General features: G+C 34.2%; 4 protein-coding genes across 8 annotated transcripts; 2 read left to right on the top strand and 2 right to left on the bottom strand.

The window, feature by feature from the left end:
• Nucleotides 1–53: 53 nt before the first annotated feature.
• LOC105956830 (structural maintenance of chromosomes flexible hinge domain protein) lies at nt 54–4427 on the bottom strand. Its single transcript, XM_012980736.2, has 4 exons — nt 3497–4427; nt 2351–2506; nt 1559–2260; nt 54–1471 (listed from the first exon to the last, which is right to left on the bottom strand). Exons 1-4 carry the CDS (start codon nt 3848–3850, stop codon nt 401–403), a joined length of 2283 nt encoding a protein of 760 aa, XP_012836190.2. The 5' UTR covers nt 3851–4427; the 3' UTR covers nt 54–400.
• A 4827-nt stretch (nt 4428–9254) lies between these two features.
• Nucleotides 9255–10235, top strand: LOC105956828 (dihydroneopterin aldolase 1). Of its 2 annotated transcripts, none has more exons than XM_012980734.2 (3): nt 9255–9425; nt 9601–9805; nt 9899–10235. In XM_012980734.2, the coding sequence occupies exons 2-3, from the start codon at nt 9606–9608 to the stop codon at nt 10086–10088; spliced, it is 390 nt and encodes a 129-aa protein (XP_012836188.2). In that variant the 5' UTR covers nt 9255–9425; nt 9601–9605; the 3' UTR covers nt 10089–10235. The 2 variants fall into 2 exon arrangements, with proteins under 2 accessions (XP_012836188.2, XP_012836189.2); XM_012980735.2 differs by having other exon boundaries at nt 9302–9425; nt 9613–9805.
• An 85-nt stretch (nt 10236–10320) lies between these two features.
• LOC148766700 (uncharacterized) lies at nt 10321–13561 on the bottom strand. 3 transcript variants are annotated; one of them, XM_088826899.1, is made up of 7 exons: nt 13433–13561; nt 12600–12771; nt 12345–12427; nt 11854–12015; nt 11240–11350; nt 10896–10962; nt 10321–10809 (listed from the first exon to the last, which is right to left on the bottom strand). In XM_088826899.1, exons 2-7 carry the CDS (start codon nt 12715–12717, stop codon nt 10529–10531), a joined length of 822 nt encoding a protein of 273 aa, XP_088683025.1. In that variant the 5' UTR covers nt 12718–12771; nt 13433–13561; the 3' UTR covers nt 10321–10528. The 3 variants fall into 3 exon arrangements, with proteins under 3 accessions (XP_088683025.1, XP_088683024.1, XP_088683026.1); XM_088826898.1 differs by having other exon boundaries at nt 12600–12737; nt 13433–13539; XM_088826900.1 differs by having other exon boundaries at nt 12600–12801; nt 13433–13537.
• Nucleotides 13562–15141: 1580 nt separating this feature from the next.
• On the top strand, nt 15142–18970 carry LOC105956827 (uncharacterized). Of its 2 annotated transcripts, XM_088826897.1 has the most exons (11): nt 16219–16495; nt 16595–16689; nt 16779–16887; nt 16962–17001; nt 17082–17171; nt 17254–17353; nt 17452–17591; nt 17672–17774; nt 17876–18453; nt 18566–18768; nt 18857–18970. In XM_088826897.1, the coding sequence occupies exons 1-10, from the start codon at nt 16354–16356 to the stop codon at nt 18756–18758; spliced, it is 1590 nt and encodes a 529-aa protein (XP_088683023.1). In that variant the 5' UTR covers nt 16219–16353; the 3' UTR covers nt 18759–18768; nt 18857–18970. The 2 variants fall into 2 exon arrangements, with proteins under 2 accessions (XP_012836186.2, XP_088683023.1); XM_012980732.2 differs by having other exon boundaries at nt 15142–16495; nt 18566–18870.
• The last annotated feature ends 823 nt before the right edge of the window (nt 18971–19793 follow it).

The following is a 19793-nucleotide window of genomic DNA, read 5'->3' as shown; positions in this document are numbered from 1 at the left end:
AAATTAACAAAAACAGCAGTCAAGAACTATAGACAGCACCAAACCACAGAAGGTTCAGAATCTAAAATCAACGATTAATTAATTAAACACGAATTAATTAGCAGAAAGTTACGTTATAGAGGTCATCCGTCATACACTGTGATTAACAAATTATCCATCTAGGAAAAAAAAAACCTAAACGAAAAGTAGAAATCAGAAATAACGGTGTACCGAAAAAACAGACACACCTAGTAAAGATGGTTACATTTCTGAACACTAGACACAAAAAAAAAAAAAGTAAAGAACTGGAGGAATATGAACCGGATGCTCTTTTGCTGCCCATTCATTCATCTGAAGCAAAACAAAAAAAAGTTAAAAGCTATAATCACACTACTCAAAATGTACAGTTACCACCATTTTCCTATGTTGTTGTCTTTATAGGCAGAGCAGCAACCACCTCCGGCATTCTAACATCAACTGCTTCAACAACTGCGGGGAAAGAACAGGAGGGAAAAGATTCTTTCAATTCGGTGAAGTGAAACTCAATCTGCAGCCGATGATGAAGTGGGGCCGAATTTTTAGTCAACCCTTTCTTAATATCTGTCTGAAGTTCTCTAATCGGAATTGCAGCCAAAAAACTCTTTATGTACTCCTTGCACGACTCTTTACCTCGACAAACAACCTCTTCTTCCTCCTCCTCGTTCTTGATTGGCTCCTCGTTTTCTTTTTCCTCCACGTCAGCAACCTGTTTCTTTTCTTGTACTGGTTGATTAGTTTGATTAGTACTAGTTGGCAGTTTACAAATTGCTGTGTTTCGATCGAATTTAAGTATGTAAGCCTGATTGCAACCCTCGTGCAATCTTTCACCCAACGTATCTATTATGTAGTAAGCATCTTTTTCGACCTTGAGTACGAAAAAGTGATCGTTCCAACTCACAATAAAAACAGGTGCTTCTTCTTTGCCCATCGTGGGACACTCGGAGGAGGCAATCTCATCCCAAATATTGTCGAACGACATAGCCCCATGCAAAAAGTCGAAATTGCCCTCCTCCATACCTTCAGGATGGAAAAACCCAATAAACGATTTCGCGGGGGCCACACAAAGATCCCGGATTTTTGCCTGGAGGACAGTTTCGAGATCAAAGTGCTTATCTGGAAATCTCTCTCTGTAGGTTTCGTTCTCGCATAGGCTTCTCCATTCTAACGAGCCATCTCTGATTAAGGTGTCGAACTGTGATTTGATTGGCATTAGGTTAGGGTTGTTCTGCAACCAATCAGCAATCACCGCCACAAGGGCGGTGCAGGCACTTTCTCCGGCAGCCCGCTCACTTCTCTGGTCTATCGAAGCGAAAAAGACCTGCGTTTGAATCTTCATTTGCCCGTCCCTGCTCGTAATTTCCTTCTGCTCCCATATTCCAACAGCAAAATTATCATCTCCAAACTCAGAAACTGACGATCGATTTGCATTCGAGTCTTCATCGGTTTTATGCCACTGAGGAAAAAGGTTAAATAAATGGGAAAGAATCAGAAATTTGAATTCACAAAATAGTGTCAACGTTTAGCATTTGAATTTTCTTACACCGAAAGAGACAGATTCGTCAGAACTGAGCTGCCTACGGTCAAAGTCAATGTCATCTCCTCCTTCCTCTCCGTACGCCTTTTTAAGCAAAGGCTCGCCTTTAGCTTTAGGAGATCTGAAACTCAGCTTCCTCTTCCTCCAAGGTAAAATACTCCGTTTAGTATTATTCTGTGCTAACAATGGTTCAGGCACAGAGGAGCTCAGATCCTCTACATGTGCGCCACAGCCAACATCCGATCTACGGCGGTTGCTGTAATAAATCCAATCCTCATCCTCATCGTTCTTGATTCTGGAACTGGAATAACTCGATACACCAGCATAGTTTGCAAAAGCCAATGTACCGTAACTGCACGACTTCCTATCAGTGGGGCCCACCTTGCCTCCTCCTTCATCAGATTCTCCTTCCTCGAACTCCTCGAGCGAATCGGAATCGAAGGAGTAGCCATATTCACCTTCCTCTTCACTTTTGGCAGAGTGTCTTCCTTCACTGCCATTCTCCTCAAGACAGGCTTTTTTAGCTCTTCGAGCCGAGACATATTCGGTAAATATTTTTACTTTCCTCAGGCTAGCTTTAAGCGCAGAAACCTCATCTTTTTCTGCGGGGCAAGTTTCTCCAGAAGAGGACGAAATTGGGATTATCGGACTTTGTGCCCCTTCTGCCAATTCTCTTGCAGCTACAAATTCCAGCAGCCTGAGAGATATCTGTAATATATATGAAGATTAGTTTGTTTACTACTATAGTATGTGTATTTAAGGTTGTAATATAACTGTTAAAAAACCATAGTTACTTACACAGAGCACAGGACGTTGTTCAGTAGCAACATTGGGAACTGTTAACGGAATCTTGATTTCGGTTTCTTGCTCTTTAGCCATGGAAGCATATTCAGCAATGTTTAAGGCAGCTGTACCAACAACTGAGATCTTGTTCTTCGGCCCTGAATTCTGGCCCTGAAAGGTTATGTGCTATAAGAATTTCGAACGAATACCAATATTTTTTTCTAAAATTATCGGAATATAAGTTCTTAGACCAAATCTCTGCTTTTAGAAGATTAAAATACTGAAACATCAACGAGAATTTAAAAGGATAGAGCTATAACTAATATTTAGTTAACAATACGTGGCACGTGGTCGTTATATAATATAATAGATAAATAGATTTACTAGTCCACGTGGCAGTCACCACCACAAAACCGACAAGCTTTGTCGTTATATCTGCAACCGTCGGTGTTTATGGTTGTTCGAACGATACCAAATTAACTTCTCAGACTAACGGACAAAACAAAAGGCATCTGAGATTCAACAAACAACCATGCATGAACTAGAAGTATCCACGTAATCGCAAAATAAAGAAAAAGGGATATATATACAAGCAATTATGGCGCTGAACAAAAACGTGTCGATTTTCGGTATTTCTACAACACGAATTATAGATGTGGAAGCAATTAAGTGGCAATCAGAATCTGCTCTGGAACTTGCCCATTTTCAGTCATGAATCTAAAACATTAAACAACAACTGCACGTAAACCGGAACACTAATACAACCCTAAAACTAACATCAATCCCCGAACGAAATTAAGAGTCCATCTTAATAATTCCAAATAGAGAGAGATCATAGAACACCCAAATACAGTAGCAACACATAAACAAGTAAATCAAATATCTTACAACAATTAACCCATATCAAATTTTGATTTTTCAAATAAGAGGGAGATGGGGATCAATCACATCAGCCCCGAAAAAAGAAAAAGAAAAAAAAAGAGGGTGGGGGTGGGGGGCCAAAAATTGAAAAACCCACGGAAAAGAATCTGAAATTGAACAGTAAAACAACATAAACAAAATTATCCAATAAAATTAAAAGGGGAATCTAGAAAATAAAATCAGAAGCCCTAAGATCTTGGTATCAAAAAAAAAAAAAAGAAGTTGAAGAATAAAACTCACATGCAAAAGAGTGAAGTTGATCTCCCAAGGGTGAAACACATTGTCCTTGTACCCAGAAAAGCTGCAGACGGTCTGAAACTCTTCATCCCACTCAACCAAAACGCCGCCGTTTGGGCCATGAGCCCTTTTCACAATTTCTTCCCTAGTGCAGTTCCTTTTCACCGTCCTCCTGAACGAGCCCAGAGAAATCTTGTGTCCCTTCCACCTGATCTCCACCGCAAGGGATTCATTATCCTTCTCTGCACCCTCCCGCACCCAATCCCCACCCTCAAGCCTCTTCACCGTGAGTTTCACCGCATGTTTCCTTGAAATAAGAGGCGGCCATGGCCTCCACCTCATTATCTTCACCACCATCTTACCGTTCGTTTAAGAACCAGACGAGAGAGAAAGAAAGACCCAGCAAAATTGGACGGATTTTCCAACAAAGATTCCTCTTTTTTTTTTTTTTTTTTTTTGAGCGGATTTGAAAGAAATTGTGTTTTCTAGGTAATAATCTAGGAATACTACATGGGTTTTCTCAAATCAGATTAATGCATATGAGAAAATAATTGATTTTGGGTTTTTTTTGGGGGAAGAATTTCAAGTGTTGTGAACAATTGAGTTGTTTAGAGGATTTCTCCCTAAAAAATAACTAAAAAGTGTGTTAGAGAGAGAGACCGAGAGAGAGAGGAAAGATAGAGAGAGAGAGAGAGAGAGGTTAGAGAGAGGAATATGCCGTTATTTTCCTGACTTTTAAAGATAATAATAACAGCAGCATGCCTACAAGTCTATACAGAGAGAGAGAGAGAGAGATGGATAAATATATTATATTAGTATTTCTTAGAGAGAGAGAGATGCAAGTTGAAAGTGGTGAGTGTGTTTGGTGCGAGGGGAACGGCGTGAAAAGCAGGACGTTGACTTGGTTACAAATTTGGGGTCAAAATGAAAATCTGGATTTGAATGGTAATTAGTTGAGAATCTGTGTAAATCTTCTCCTTAATTCTTTCAGTAATCCATTTCCTCTCTACTAATCTTTTTCTTCATCCCCATTTGGATTACATACATCCTGAATGAGTAAATATCATTTTTTTCGTCACCTATAATATTAAATACAAAAATTAATATTATATGTGTGATTTTTTAAAGGGAAAAAATATTTTTTTGAAAATTAAAATTGGAAAAATCCGAAAATTGAAAAAAGATTAGATTGTAATCTAATTACATCAATCATTTTCCATTAACAATTAATCTAATAACAAAAAGTATTAAAGTTATTTAAAAGTAATTAAGCACCCAATTGAATGTCCATCAAATAAAATTAACTATTTTAAATTATCAAGAAAATGGTTAGCCATATATAGTTGTTATTCATGTGCTGCACACTTTCATAATTTTCAGATCCTTGACTCTTGGGTAATCATTTTTCCTATGTCACGAACAAAAAGCTAACAAATAATAATTGATTTTTTTTTTATTTTATTTTTTCATTTTCAAACATAATTATAATATTTTAGCGTGTTGTTGTTGTAAGTAGTAACTTCCACTTATTCTATGCTATTAAGAATTATAAATTTTAATTGTATATTTATATTTTATATGTTATGGCATGCGTACATTAATAGTATTATATACGATAAAAATTTATAATCACATGTTAAGAAAAGAGAATAAGGATGCTAGGCATTACGGAAGAAAGTACGATCGTATATAGATTCTTAGAATATACTGCATTTCATTTTTATTTGTCACGGTTAGATTCTTATTGTATATTGATTTAATACGAATAGATGAATGTGCTAGTATTTTTATACGTTCGAAAATTGACTTTCACTTGCTGTAATCAGCCCGAGTTTGAAACTTTTTTTGTCGAAAATAAATAAATAAATAATAGGAAATTGGGGAGGACAGAAAATACATACAACATGTGGTGAGTGGTGACATAGAACCAATTTCCCATTAGTAAGCAAATTAAGACAAACACACGTTTGTTTAGTTTGTTTGGTGTTTAAATTTTGGTTCATCCATAGATACATCCAATGGATATATATATTCAGACTAGACACACTTCCTTTACAGCTAAGTACCATTTCCATTATTAATTTTTTTTATAAATTAATTATCATCCACAATTAATAGTATTTTGTAACTTGTAAGGGATTTAGACAACCTAAGAATATTGGATTTAACGTTTGACATCTAGCTCCAGCTATGTACATTGAATAATCTTTTCTATTTAATAAACAAATGAAAAGGTAATTAATAAAATAAAATAAAATAAAATAAAATTCTAAGAAAGAAACATATTTATGATTTATGAGTATGACCCTTTTTTCGGAGATTCATGGGATTAAACAAATCATTGTTACTTCTCTCTATAATATCAAAAGACAGAGACATTTTATTTGTCTTAAGCTTTTGGTATATCGACAAATAATCATATAAAAAGAAAATAAAGGAAACTATTAATTAAATATAATATTTCATATTGTAGTAGTAGTTGTGATTATTTCGCCATGGTTTTAAGGCTTTGACAAAATAATCACTTGGCTTGATTTTTAGTGCATTTTAGGAAGAATTAAAAGTCAAAAGGAGAAATAAATATGGGATTGACTTCTTTCATATGCAATAGCGGTTGAATTTTTTTATTTGAGATAATCAATTAATTTTGATTAAATAAATATTATTTAATAAATTTCTTTATTCGATTGTGTAATATTTTAATGTCAGGATAAACAATTGTATTTTTTTAAATAAAGAAATATATTAGTTGAAAATTGAAATTAAAACAAGGGATAAATCAATGTTTAGTGAAAATCAGCCGTGCGCGTGTCGCTTTCGAAACGGTGTCATGTTTGGCATCTTATGCTATTTAAATACCTTATAATTAACATTAAATTGGCCATATAAAATAATATATTAAATAGTCATTAGCAGCTGGCAATTTGTACCTTTTTTTTTAAACTTCGATAATTTGACTGATTCTTATCTGAAAACTGTGATTAAATTAGTAATATTATGCATTAAGTAATATAATCATCTCACAATTCTCCTTGTCAGTAAGCACTTTTTGACGAAATAACGATAAAATCTGCAGATAATTTTAACATTTTTTTTTGTCAACAAAGTCATGGAATAATAATAGATAAATTAATATATAATTTGTTGTAATTTTGCTGAAAAAAAGGTTCAAACTATGATGTCATTTAGTACTAGTTTATCAAAAATTTTAATTAATGTAAAATTACAAATAGCCCAAGAGATATGCCTAATTAATTACAAAAAGAAAATATATATAGGTTGTCATAAAGGTGACAAAATATAACAACAGCCACGTGACAAAATGTCATGCAAGTGGGCCTTGGGGATTGAAATGGACCTACGAAAATGGGCCCACACCATACCATGTAGTGTTAACAGTACAACATCATGGTAGGTATACACATTTATCTTCCAAATCCGATTCCCCTAGTCGTCGGAAAGTCTAACTAACGCTTGATAAACGCCGGAGAAGATGAACTAGGCGACAAGAAAATAACACTAAAAGAGAGTATTTTTATTGATAAATGAATCGTAACCCTAATAGGGTTTCACACATTCGTTTATATAGATAATTGCATGTCGACGTACTTTTACATGCGCCAACTGTCTATTTGGAGATCTTCCTTACCGTTAAGTAGTTTTGTCTTGATGGGCCTAATCGATATCGTCCGTTGGGCTTTGGCCCAATAACATTATGGGGAGTTCGGCCCAGTGGTACCGAACAAGAGGGCCTTTTCAAATTTGTTGGGCCCAAAATAGTATCAAAACAGAGTAGTTGTACTAATGTATGATTGGTTGAGTTAAATGAAAGCGGCGCGCCATGTAGACTATAATTGAGAAGCTAAAATCCTTTGTGGTGTTGCTGCCAATGCCATAACTAGGAATTAAGTAGTATAGTATATTTATATTAATAAAACAAATATAGAATTAATTGATTGTTAGAATCTTAAAACTGTGTTGGTGGGGCCGGGGTCCCTCATTTAATTTGCCCTGCTCTGTTTATCTGGAAATAGAAGAAACAAAATTATAGATACAGCAGCATATATAACATCCACAAGAAAAAAAAAGAAGAAGAAGAAGCAGCTATAGTATATGTTATCAATAAGCAAATTAAACTGAAAACATACATTCAAATTAAAGTTCAAACAAAAAAGAGGGAATAGAAATACTAGCACGCAGATAGGTACATATATATAGATAGATAGATACGAGCATTAATTAATTAATAATAATTAATTAATTGGGCTCGTTAGGTTTTTAAGGACCAACATTAATTCTTCATAATTTGAATAATTGATGCATAATATAGGCAACAGGTTAAAATAACATTGGCATTGGCTGATATATATGATATATGAACTATAACTGTATCATATCAAGGAGGTTATAACAAACATACATACATTATTGCAGATCAGACGACGTCAACTCCCACATACATAAGTCGATCGATCCCAACCCAAAAAAACAAAATAACAGAGAGAAGAAGAAGAAGAAAAAGAAACACAAATACGTATGCAGAAAAACACAAAGAGAAAAAATACATGAGAGAAAACACACGGTTTCAATTAATTAATTCCTAGTACAGAGGGAAGCATTCTTGAGTAGGAGAAAGAGAGACCGGTAAATTCGGCGCTTGATTCCTCCCCTGACCGGAGTGACGAATATCGATGATGATGATTTCATAGTTTTCTCTTGAAATGCGCTCAACTCCACCGGGCAAGAACTCAACACTTTGTTTGTTTTCCCCATTCAGCTAGAGAGAGAGAGAGCTAGAGAGAGAGAGGCTGGTTTTATAAGTGTTTTTATAAGTTTTACAATCTCAATGAGAAGAGGAATGTACATATATATAGTATAAGAGTACATATCATCATAATGGAGATCGATTTCCCCTTATAATATATTATTAATAAGACTGATTCCGCTTATAAAGTGAAGATAATATTTCTTGGAAATTTCTGTCTCAAAAGCCAATTGCAAACGACTGTCAGCATCATCGTATATTGGTCGGCTAGCTAGTCTAGTAGTCTACCGGCAGGCAATTATATATATATATATATATATATATATATATATATATATATATATATTAACCCCGATAGATTGAAGTTGATGTTGATGTTAGATTCATCATCGGTTGTAGGAAATGGTATGGAACGAATTAAATGGCTGGCTAAACTTTTCTAGTTTTCTTCCATTACATCACTAATGATGTCATCAAACCTACATTAAATTTATATTCATGTCGGAAATACTGACATAATTTTGTGTCGGATGAAACCAACTATTTCTCTGTTTGGGTGGGGCGGCATCATGATATCTTCGGCTATATATAAAGTAAAAGTTACTTTATTTGTCCCTCAATAAAAAGAGAAGAAAGATTAGAAAATGTAAATAACATATCACTCCGTCAAGTATGTTTAAATTACAACACAATCCCCTATTATTATTTACAAATATTATATTTGTTATTTTTTATAATAACTATAAGTTATCACTGAACTGTATTAAAAATCATTTTAAAAAAATATTATAAAAATTAATATTTATCACCGTAACAATTATTATTAACTTTTTTTTTGTCGAGAAAATTGTATTAATTTTTGTATATTAACTGAATTATAATTTTACGATTGTCATTAGTTATATAGTTAAAATTTATCAAATTTCGTAAAAACAAAATAATAATTATAATAGTAATAATTGAGAATGAAATAATTAAAATATTGTTTTGAAAACTATCCAATTGACTAAAAAATTCAAATCTGATCCATCCATGAATAAATTATGATGACGTCAGCAACAAATACAAACAAAACCTAGCCACACTTTCTCGGAATAGGATTCACTCTACTCTGGTTTGTAGGCTCGGCGGCGGCCATTACACCATTCATTTCAGCGGCGGCGGCGAGTATGTACCTTCAGTTTTCTTCCATTTATGTTTATATATGTGTTTGTCTAAAAGAATTGATTATATCAATATTTGGAATTCATTGGGAAATTCCAGAATTGATTATCGTGCAAAATTTGGGAATTTTTTTTTTTCCTTCTTACCAAAAAAATATGTTGATTTGCAATTCAATTAGGTGTAATGACAGATAAGGGAGAAATGATGAAGGGAGACAAGCTTATACTAAGGGGTCTTATGTTTCATGGGTACCACGGTGTAAAACCAGAAGAAAATAAATTAGGGCAGAAATTCTTGATCGATGTTGATGCTTGGATGGATCTTCAAGCTGCTGGTAATTCTGACGATTTATCAGACACCGTTAGCTACACTGCCATATACAGGTATTACCTTAACAGAGTTATCTTATGTAATAACTGACTGTTGTTACGGTGATGTTTTGTTCTTGATGGGTTTATTTTGGTGTGGAATTGCAGTATAGTTAAACAAGTGTTGGAAGGAGTTCCACATAAACTTCTGGAATCCGTAGCTCAAGTGATTGCCTCCACGGTGCTCAGCAAGTTCCCTCAGGTTTCTGCAGTTCGAATACAGGTCGGAAAGCCGCATGTTGCAGTCGTTGGACCTGTCGATTACTTGGGTGTTGAGATTACTAGGTATCGTAGTTGATGTTTGTACTAAGTTGTGAGCTTTTGAGGCTCACGTCGAGAAATGCTTGTTATTTTTTCGTTTCGCAACTCTTTTTATTTAGTCTCTGGTAAACATTTCCTTATCGAGAATTGCATTTTCCGAAATCAGTCAGATTTTCCAAAATAAGTCGCTTGTTATTCGCTATTTTTGCATATACCACGGAAAATTTTGCAAAGATGTTGATTAGCACATTAAACGATAACATTAACGATTTAAAAAAAAGTTAACTGAATAACAAATTAAATTCAAGTCTTGCAACAAATTATTCATCAATTTAAAAACCTGCATGAATAAGTAAAAGAACAAAATCTTGGAGAAAGCAAAAGGCCAGTTGCATAAACAGAAAAAGGGAAGCAGCAGAAAACGATGATAGAAGAAGGAGATAAAAGATGTGTCCGTTTATCTTGGAAAGGAAATGCTCATGCAGCAACGGCATTTGAGTCTTGATTTCTACGTTTGCTTTTGCGGTCCCAAATCGGAGTGGTCTCGATGAGTTTATGTGGGACAAGTCGTATTTCTCTTTTGGTCTTCTTCTTGAAATTGTGCACCTTCAACCTAGCTATCTCTGCCTCTTCCTCTGCCGTTATCTCTCTTATTACCACTGTCAGTCTACACTCTGGTCTCACTTTTATCCCGCATTTACCTTTAGCATGGTACGATATTCTTTTCTTGAACAGCCCCTTTCCAACAAATGCTTCAGCTACACCCAGCAAAGAAAAAAAGAATTGAGAGAGAAAATGCAAATGAGCATTATTAAAACGAACGTGAAAGAAAAGATATATTTACCAACAAGAAGACGTTCTGGATCGAGCCCGTGATTGTGAGTTGCGTTGGCACGAGCTGAATGTATAACCTGCAAACGTATCTACATGTCATCTAACTGGTAAACTAAGGCCACAACTTTCTGAATGAATACATCGGATGTTTTAAGAGGTCCAAAATACCCTCATCTTAAGAATAGGTTCACTGTTTTTAATTCAAATATATTGCAACAGACAGTGAAAAGTTTAAAAGGACAATATATTGAACTGATTTAGAACCCAGACAAGTAAGCCGATCAACAATCCTGTTAAATTGAACTAGAAAAATCTAACTTTGGATTTGATCAACTCTCGAGCATAAAAATTAACCTGGTAGACAGTTTTAGCAGCTCTTTTAACTCTCACTTGCAGCTGCAACAATGCATCTTCCACACGCATTCCACGCACCAATGCAGCAACCAAGTTTACCTTCTTCGGACTCTGAAATAAACTCATGTATTAAACTAATGTGAAAATGAAAATACAGACAAAAAAGGCTTTCAGGGCAGGAAATAGACATGACCACACGGTAAGAAATCCACATAATCAAAGAAGAAAAGGGAAAAAACAGTATACAAAATCTCACTCTCCAATATCTGTAACACCACTGATTTACATTAATATAAGACAGACGACTTTCTCCTGAAGTAGTCCCACTGAGACAAAACCATACAGTTCAACATGTTCTTTTAGGCGTTTTTATGTCCATGATGGTCACGGCATGGGAAGTTAACCGTGACACGCTACATATTTTGATTGCATAATAGGGTAAAAAAGAAAATGAACTAAAGGTAGTACGAAATCAATCCAGAGAAATAGTGAAACAAGCGATATGGGCATTTCATTTAACAGACACAAAGTTGCAAACATGATGAAAACCAAGTCATTGAGAATCTTTGATCTAAGTTTGCAACTGCTGAACGTCAGGGTGAAAGAGGCTATACCTGTTTTATCCCCTTCAAAATCGCTTGAACTGTTGAAGGCTTAGTAATGGCCTTTTGAGTTTCAGTATTTCCAGTACTTGAGGGTATATATGGTATTAACGGTGAAGAAATTGGAGTTGCTTCAGATGATTCTGCAAGTAAGCTTCTCGAGTTGGTGAACTCCTGAGAAAAGGAAGATGTACATTCTCAACTAACGAAAAAATACACGAGGTAGATGAGTTGGAAAGTAGAGTTGGTTACTAATTAGTCATTGAAGATTCAACACCAAGAAGATAATGAACTCTGTAATACGTTAAATCTAGAATTGCACTTGCGAATATAATCAAGTCAAGTGCTTAAAAGTGATAACTTAATCAGCAAACAATAACAAAAGATATAAAAAAAAATCACATGCATCGGACTCTCTTAATCTAAAACATGTATAGATATAAGATAAGAAATGTTTTCTATAGCCATTTTAGAGAAAAGGAGAATGCATCTGTGGAAGTTACCATTTTCTGTAAATATAGATACATTGGCCTCGAAATAGTAGGACATAGTGAATTCCGCAGGGTTGACAAAGAGGGCACTTCACCTGCAAAGTTTTTACCGAAAATTAAAAATTAAATCAAAATGAATAGACGCTAAGGAACTCAGTAGAACCATTGCTATAACCATATAGCAATGGAATAACATTATTTATGAACTGAAGTACTTTATAGTGCAAGGAATCACCAGTTTTCATTCAACTCAAAATACAAAATTACCAGACACCAGAGAAGCCTGTGCACGGTTGAAAGTACTGAATGAAGCACTGCCACTGCATTCAGATCTCTTGGCAACCTGACGCACTAACGACTGCAAATGTCGCTGCCAGCCCGCCATAATTTTTGGTCCAAACAGTTCTATTGAAGAAAGGTTTCCGCAATATCAAATTCGCTAAAAACCAGAGTGACGAGCATTTCAGCACTTACCAACAAACAAACCCAACTAGAATCAAAAGCAAGAATTTATGGATAAATATAAATTTATTTCAACTTGTGTGCACCCACGAGATTTCCTTTAAAACCTTAACTATTTAATTGAAGCAACGTAAATTTCATCACTGCGCAACAGAAAGCAGAGAAATCTAAGACCACAGTCATCCGCAAGCAAGAGAACAAATTAGTCATTTCATCGAACACGTTGGGTGCACATGAAATTATTCCAAACTCAAATCAAAACGCTGCTCGTAACATCACCTATTTTCGGCTAAATCTCTCCAACATACCAAAACAAACATCTTTCTGAAGAAATGAAAAAGGGAAACCATGAAATATAAAATCTCGTCTATAATTAATAACCCCTTCCCAATCCTCAAACCAACTAAAATCTTAGCATTATTATTATTATTCGCTACGCACTTCTATCTATTCATTCTTTCACAAAGAATATTTATCATTTCAAAACCGGGAGGGACGAATCATCAATTTCTTGATCAAACATCTATAACATTAATTTAAAAAGAAAAGGTCATTTTTCATGGGGAAGAAAAACAAAACAAAAAAAATTGAAGCTTAAAATCAATGTAAACAAGCATAAATGTATGAGAGAAAGTTACCAAAAACAGAAGCAGAATGGATTTTGAGAGTGGGGAGAAGAACAATTGCGATGCAGAGGAGCCACACTGTGAGGAACTGAGAGTCGAAATATGCTTTAGGGGGAGCGAGTGCCTAAACAAGGGAAAATTGCGACAATTACATTTTACATTTAAAAATAAAAAGAAAAACAAAATTTAATAATAAAATAATTAGACCGGATCATGGGTTGACCCGACCCGTAATAGTTTACACAGTATGGGCCGATTCACTCATAGTTAATAACTTAATATGGGCCTAAGTCCTAATATTACAGTGCCGTAGCTTGAAACTGGTAATTATTGGGCCGGGAAAAATACATTTTTAGCCCCTTAAGTCTACCTCGATTTCACATTGGTCCTTCTTGTTTAAAAAAAACAGATTTAATCCTTTATGTTTGGAAAATCTAACATTTTTTGTCCTTTGAGTTAATTTTATGTTACCACTAACGGAATCAAGCATGTGTCTACCAATGTCTTAGCTGACGGAGTAATGCTAAATTGACGAAAATGACTAAGAGTATTAAATTGTTGAAACACGGGGACTAAAATCAAATTAATACACATTTGAATAAGCCTTTGGAGTGAGTTGGCAAATTATTGAAGTTAGTTAATGAGGGACACGTCCTTCTCATTTTTTTAATGTAAAAATAAATATATTTCATTTGTTTTCTTAAATTCAGTTACAAATGGTAATGCGAAGTATGAAAAGAGTATGATTACAAATTTAGAACTATACACCTTTATCATAATGAGAATATTTAAATAATTTGATATCATATACTAGCCATAAACTTCTCTAAAATTTGATGAATGAAATAAATAAATAATTAATTTGGAAAAAAAATAAACATTGATGAAAATATTACGAAGAAATAAAATCCAATGAAGTGATGTAGGGATTGATTTATGTACTAGATATTAAAGAGTGGCCGTTTAATTGGCTGTCTACCAATAATTGAATAAATTAATACTATTTAACAGTAGGATAACCTTTTTCTTTACCATGACTATTAATGAAGCTATTGTTGCCCGGACTCAACTGTTGCGGCTATATTTCGGTGTTTCGGTGGGACCTAATGATATTATAGTCATTAAAAATATATATAGGGTTTATAAATGCTAGTATGTGATATTGTGAATTATTTCACTCTTTATGTATATATACGGGTTTTTTGCAAAAACCACCCTTGTGTAATCTCGAATTGCTGTAAAACACCTTGTGTTAACAAAATTAGCAAATACCCCCCTATGAAAATTAGTCAAAGGCAATAAGGCCCCTGCTAGCCGAACGTGTGTAGCACGCACGAAATGTGCGAGTGGGTGTCTATTTTTGACGTGAAAAGACTCAAATACCCTTTAAATTAGAAATTTAAAAAATTATAAATTCACCCCATAATTTTAATCAGGCCCAAAATGAATTTCTCAAAATTTTCAATTCAATCCCTAATATTTCTAAAAAGCCATCTTCCCCAATAAACCCAAAACCACACCCCAAAACCAGAATTTTCTTCTCCACCACACACCTACAGCCATCAATAGTTTCCCCCACCATCAAATAATCCATTACGAATCAACAAACAAAAGGGAAGCTGAAATTCAATTCAAGCAAAAAAAAAAAATGCATTTACAGACCGTATTTTTGTGTGTGTGTGTGTGTGTGTATGACCCACCATTAGAGCACATGGAGGGGAGCTTGAACAGACACAATAAACTTCTTCAGCCTCCTAACTCTAAACAATGGCCTCTTCCCTTGTTATCTTCTCCTCCGTCAGATCCACCAATTCTTCTTTTCTTTTCTTTTTTTTTTCTTTCCTTTTTTTCTCTTTTTCTATTTTTCCCACAATACAAATAGGCCAAATGAAATTTAACAACCAGAAAATTTGTGTCAAAACTAACAAGAGTTATCTTCCCTTTGTTCTTTGTTCTTGAGGCGGTCTGACATCTTCAACTCCATTGCCGCTCTCAAAGTGAAAAATTTTCGAACTTTCCTTTTTTTTTTTCCCGATTTTTTGTTTTCTAGTGTGGGGTATTTGGTTTGTTCTAACTAGGGGTGGTTTCGTCATTTCATGTAAGTCAACACCCAATTTAAATGTAAGGGGCAGTGTACTTTGTAAAACAAAATATAGGGAGATTTTTGCTAATTTTTTTAACACACGGGTCTTTTTGCCCATTCGAAATTACACAGGGGGTTATATGCAATTAGCTCGTATATATACATTATTTTTAATTCAAATTTTACAAATTCAGAAAGTAGGCCGGGTGCGACATGATTTGAACTCCAGACATGTACTCTAATAGTAGAAGTTGAAGAATGCAGTATTATTTGATTCGAGTTCCATTCCAATGAAATATACCCGATTAATTTCCAGTAGCTGCATGTTAGCTCGAGAGGTGGTCTTTTTGATGGTGCAAGAAATTTCGGTGTCAATTGACTTAAGTTCGATTCCTATGAAATTTACTCAATATAAAATCAGAAAGGCAAACCGACACATGTACACCACCAAGATGGATTGTATTTGTATATCTCAATAGTTTAATTAATAAGGTTATCTCTTTGTTTTATTCAACCATACTTTGGAAAAAAAGAAAAAGTTAAGGCAACATTGGTTTTATTCATCCGTTTGTCTGCAATTTCGTTGTGTTCAAGAATGCCTTAATTAGTGTCATCAGCTGAAGCTGTCCCCTTCTCATATTCATGAGATCTTCATTTCTTTTGCAATTCATAAATCCAAACTAAGCCAATTGAGTTTAATTCACCAGCTTTTTAGACCATTTTCACATGTTACTATGTGTGTTTAATTATTTATTCAGAGCTGTTCGTTATTTCTGTTTAAAACCATAGTCAGCAGTTTTCTGTTAATTGAATCAGAGCAGATCTCTCTGTTTCTTGGACATGCTTAAAAATGGAGGGAAAACGAAATATCTCCGATTACAGAAACAGGCTGGACAAGACGTTATCATCTCCCGATTTGACGAACGATGAAACCCTTCGAACCCTTGTCAAGAATCAAATCTTGCTGTCATCCTCCGGTTCTCATTTCGAAGGTTATTTAAATTTCGACTTGTTTACTGTTTCTTTTTTTTCCTTTTGATATACGAAGTAGCATTAATTACGATGATGCCCTCGTGACGTGTCCTTTCCAGGATGCATCGAAAATGTGGTGGAAAGAAGAAGTAAGGAGGTTTCGAATTTTCTTACAATGTTGAGGAGTGCCTCGGTGGACGACGGTGCCTGGAAAGTATATGTTAAATCTGTCTATATATATATTTATTTCTATTTACGTGTTTAATTTGGGACGACTAATATTTACATTTTCTTACATGTTAGTTAAAACAAGACACCGATGAATTCCGAGTTATGTATCGAGAAGGTCACGAAGGCAGCCCGTTTCACACACTTCTTGTTGAAGGCTATGTCGATGGACCAGTAGATGTTTGTAAGCTAAACTAATTTGCTAATTTTATTTATTTATTTTTCTCTCTTAAAAGTATAATATTGAATCTTTAACAGGTCTATGTATTTCATGGGAATCGGTACTCTATAGCAAATGGTAAGAGTTACAAATTCAGTACGTAAATCGAAACAAAAAAATCGATCGATTTTAACAATGTTAATTATTTGACCGGCCAGGTGGCCTCAAAGTGCAGTTCCGACTTTTAAAATCGTTTCGTCGCAGTGTTTGCAAAGACTTCGAACCGGTGAACAGATATCTTTAGTAAGGTAATATTCGAATTGACGAACTTATTACAAGCTAATTTTTTTTTTTTTAAGATGATTAATTTATTTGGAAATATATATTTAGGATGAAGGTTTCGTGGCCGTTATCAGGCAGAGAGGCTCTAATACATTATTTTGCGTTCGATTACTTCCAAGATGATCTTGTGGTGGTACTCCTTAACTCGGTAAAATAATCGTGCTTCGTGTATTTAAATCACCATATGGAAAAGCAATCTTGTTTATATTTTTTTTTAAATTAAAAAAAAATATATCGAATTTCCAGATTCCCGATTCTGATATGATCGATAGAAGTAGTCATGGATTCACTAGAGAAGGGATACCAAATGCAGAGGAAGTTGTAAGAATAGATGTTGTGGGAGGGTTTGCTTTACAGAAAGTTACTGCAAATCGGAGCTATTTTCGGTAAGTTTTATGTCGAATTATATGTTATTGCAATTTCTCTATTTTCGGAAAGTTACTGCTTTTGAACTAATTGCGTGCAGGACGATAGCAAATATGGATATTAAATTAGATTTTGTGCCTCCTGCATTTATCAATTTTATCTCGAGGCAGTTAATAGGTAGCGGCTTCAAGCTCTACAAAAAGGTTTAATTTTATTTTTCTAAAAATATTTTTGTTGTGACATTCGTCGAAATCAAATATGAATAACTTACGATCGATTTTCTAAAGAAAAACTATTATTACAGGAAATTGCTTCTGTTTGTGAAGGCGATGAAAAATTCCGCGAGGCATTAATGGATCCACTTTATGTTCGTACACGTGGGGCCCTTTACACCGAGGCTCGTGATATTGAAAATCCGGAAAAACGTAAATCGATCACTATGCATGAAAACCAAAGTGGAGTTGTATTATTTGAAGACAACAACAACAACAACAACGGTGATGAAAATATCGGTAGTGTTAATGACGAATGTGTTACTGATGATTCGGAACATCAAAACAAGATAAATGAAATCGAGGAGCTTGAAGAAGACGAAAGTACGAAATCATCGGATTTTCAGAAAAAACAATTTGATGAAAAGTTTAATAACGATGGTAATAAGGCTCGTATTCGACCAGAGGTGGGACGGGCATTGGATACGTTGGAAAAAATCATTTCTGTATATAGGGAGGATGCTTCTATTGGGAAGAAAATAAATTTAAATAATTTAGAGAACGAAGAAATAATTTCGTCGGAAGTAGGTGATAATCAAGTGAGTCGAGAGAATGAAAAATGTGGCAAAGCTTCCGGAATGGAATCAAAAGAACTGAGTCATGCTTCCAGGTAATTAATTAATTCCTTTTTTATTGCTTCAATAAAAAAGAAAGTGATTTTTTTTGTTAGTTATTTGATATATACATACATATACATATATGTGTGTGTGTGTTGTTTTCAGGGAGAAAGGGTTGGATTCTTGCACAAAGGAAACAAGACAAATCAAGATTGTGCCTGCATCAGTTGTGGATGAAGCACCATATAAATCTGCTGATGCAATTAATACTAATGGGAATATTATGGCAACTAATAATAGTAAAAAGAAAAAACATAGGTTTTGTTGTTTGCATTTACATTTGTTTTCTGACCAATAACAAAGTTAATGTAAGATGTTATGGCCTTTTTCTTACAGTTTATCATTTCGAAAATAGTACAGTTACAAGGTTGTAATATTATTTTGTTTTTAATATAGCTACATTATGAAAAGAGCAGCCCGGGTCGAGAACTCGTTCTCCTCTTGCATGAGATCGATCGAGAAGCAACTAGAACATCAGCTGAGTCATAACCATCTGAGGCTATTTTCCACAAGACAAATTAAAACAAAAAAAATGTGTGTTGGGCGGGTCCCACACATATTCGACTAAGATGCTTCATCGCCACATAAGCGTGGAGAAGAATCTCGCATTCGTGAGAATAAGTCCGATGGGGATGTTGATCTTTCCGGTTTGGCTAAGAGATGTCTGGAAATATTACATCTAGATATTTTTTTTCTAATTTTCTTTGTCATTAATAAATATGGTTTAATTAGTTTGGTAGATAAAAATGTTGAGAAATTTCCATACTTGAAGTTGAATTTTGTGAAATGTGACTGCACGTTTTGGACCATATTAATTATAACATCATTTAAACCTAACTTTTATTCTGACCTAATCAATTTTATAGCATCATTATATTGTTTGAACTTTTATTTTGGGAATTATGTGAATTAATGTTGATTATTCTTACTACTAATAAAATAAAATAAAGGATGTAATATTATATTAGTTGACTAAATAATTTTGGCTTTATATGGTATCAGCCCGGCATTCGCCGGCTGCAGCAGGCTGGCGTTAAACCTTAGATTTTTAAGTCAATAAATTATTAATTATGACATACATGAAATATTATATTAATAATTAAAAAATAAATAAATCACCAGCTTAGTGGCTTACCACTTCCAAAGTCAAAATCATAAGACATACAAAATCCTTAATACGTGTACATAATATAAATATAATGACCACATGTATAAGATTTTGTATTTCATTAAGATGCAAATATAATATAACAAAAAATACCCTTATCATCACTTTTATTTCACTAACTCTCTTTAATTAATTAAAAAAAATTAGAATATTATAATTAATATA

The sequence above is a fragment of the Erythranthe guttata genome, chromosome 12, assembly GCF_056151865.1.
Source record: "Erythranthe guttata isolate IM_541 chromosome 12, IM_541, whole genome shotgun sequence".
In the NCBI taxonomy this organism is placed as follows: domain Eukaryota; kingdom Viridiplantae; phylum Streptophyta; class Magnoliopsida; order Lamiales; family Phrymaceae; genus Erythranthe; species Erythranthe guttata.
This window is presented reverse-complemented; position numbering and strand designations above follow the sequence as displayed.

Coding starts and splice junctions, on each gene's coding strand:
- LOC105956830 (XM_012980736.2), bottom strand. CDS start 3,850: ATGGTGGTGAAGATAATGAGGTGGAGGCCATGGCCGCCTCTTATTTCA. Junction 2,507..3,496: donor TCAACTTCACTCTTTTGCAT/GTGAGTTTTATT, acceptor ATAACCTTTCAG/GGCCAGAATTCAGGGCCGAA. Junction 2,261..2,350: donor AACAACGTCCTGTGCTCTGT/GTAAGTAACTAT, acceptor TATATATTACAG/ATATCTCTCAGGCTGCTGGA.
- LOC105956828 (XM_012980734.2), top strand. CDS start 9,606: ATGACAGATAAGGGAGAAATGATGAAGGGAGACAAGCTTATACTAAGG. Junction 9,806..9,898: donor AGCTACACTGCCATATACAG/GTATTACCTTAA, acceptor GTGGAATTGCAG/TATAGTTAAACAAGTGTTGG.
- LOC148766700 (XM_088826899.1), bottom strand. CDS start 12,717: ATGGCGGGCTGGCAGCGACATTTGCAGTCGTTAGTGCGTCAGGTTGCC. Junction 12,428..12,599: donor ACAGGCTTCTCTGGTGTCTG/GTAATTTTGTAT, acceptor AAAACTTTGCAG/GTGAAGTGCCCTCTTTGTCA. Junction 11,351..11,853: donor TTTTGAAGGGGATAAAACAG/GTATAGCCTCTT, acceptor AGTTTATTTCAG/AGTCCGAAGAAGGTAAACTT.
- LOC105956827 (XM_088826897.1), top strand. CDS start 16,354: ATGGAGGGAAAACGAAATATCTCCGATTACAGAAACAGGCTGGACAAG. Junction 16,496..16,594: donor CTCCGGTTCTCATTTCGAAG/GTTATTTAAATT, acceptor TGTCCTTTCCAG/GATGCATCGAAAATGTGGTG. Junction 17,354..17,451: donor TGGTGGTACTCCTTAACTCG/GTAAAATAATCG, acceptor TCGAATTTCCAG/ATTCCCGATTCTGATATGAT.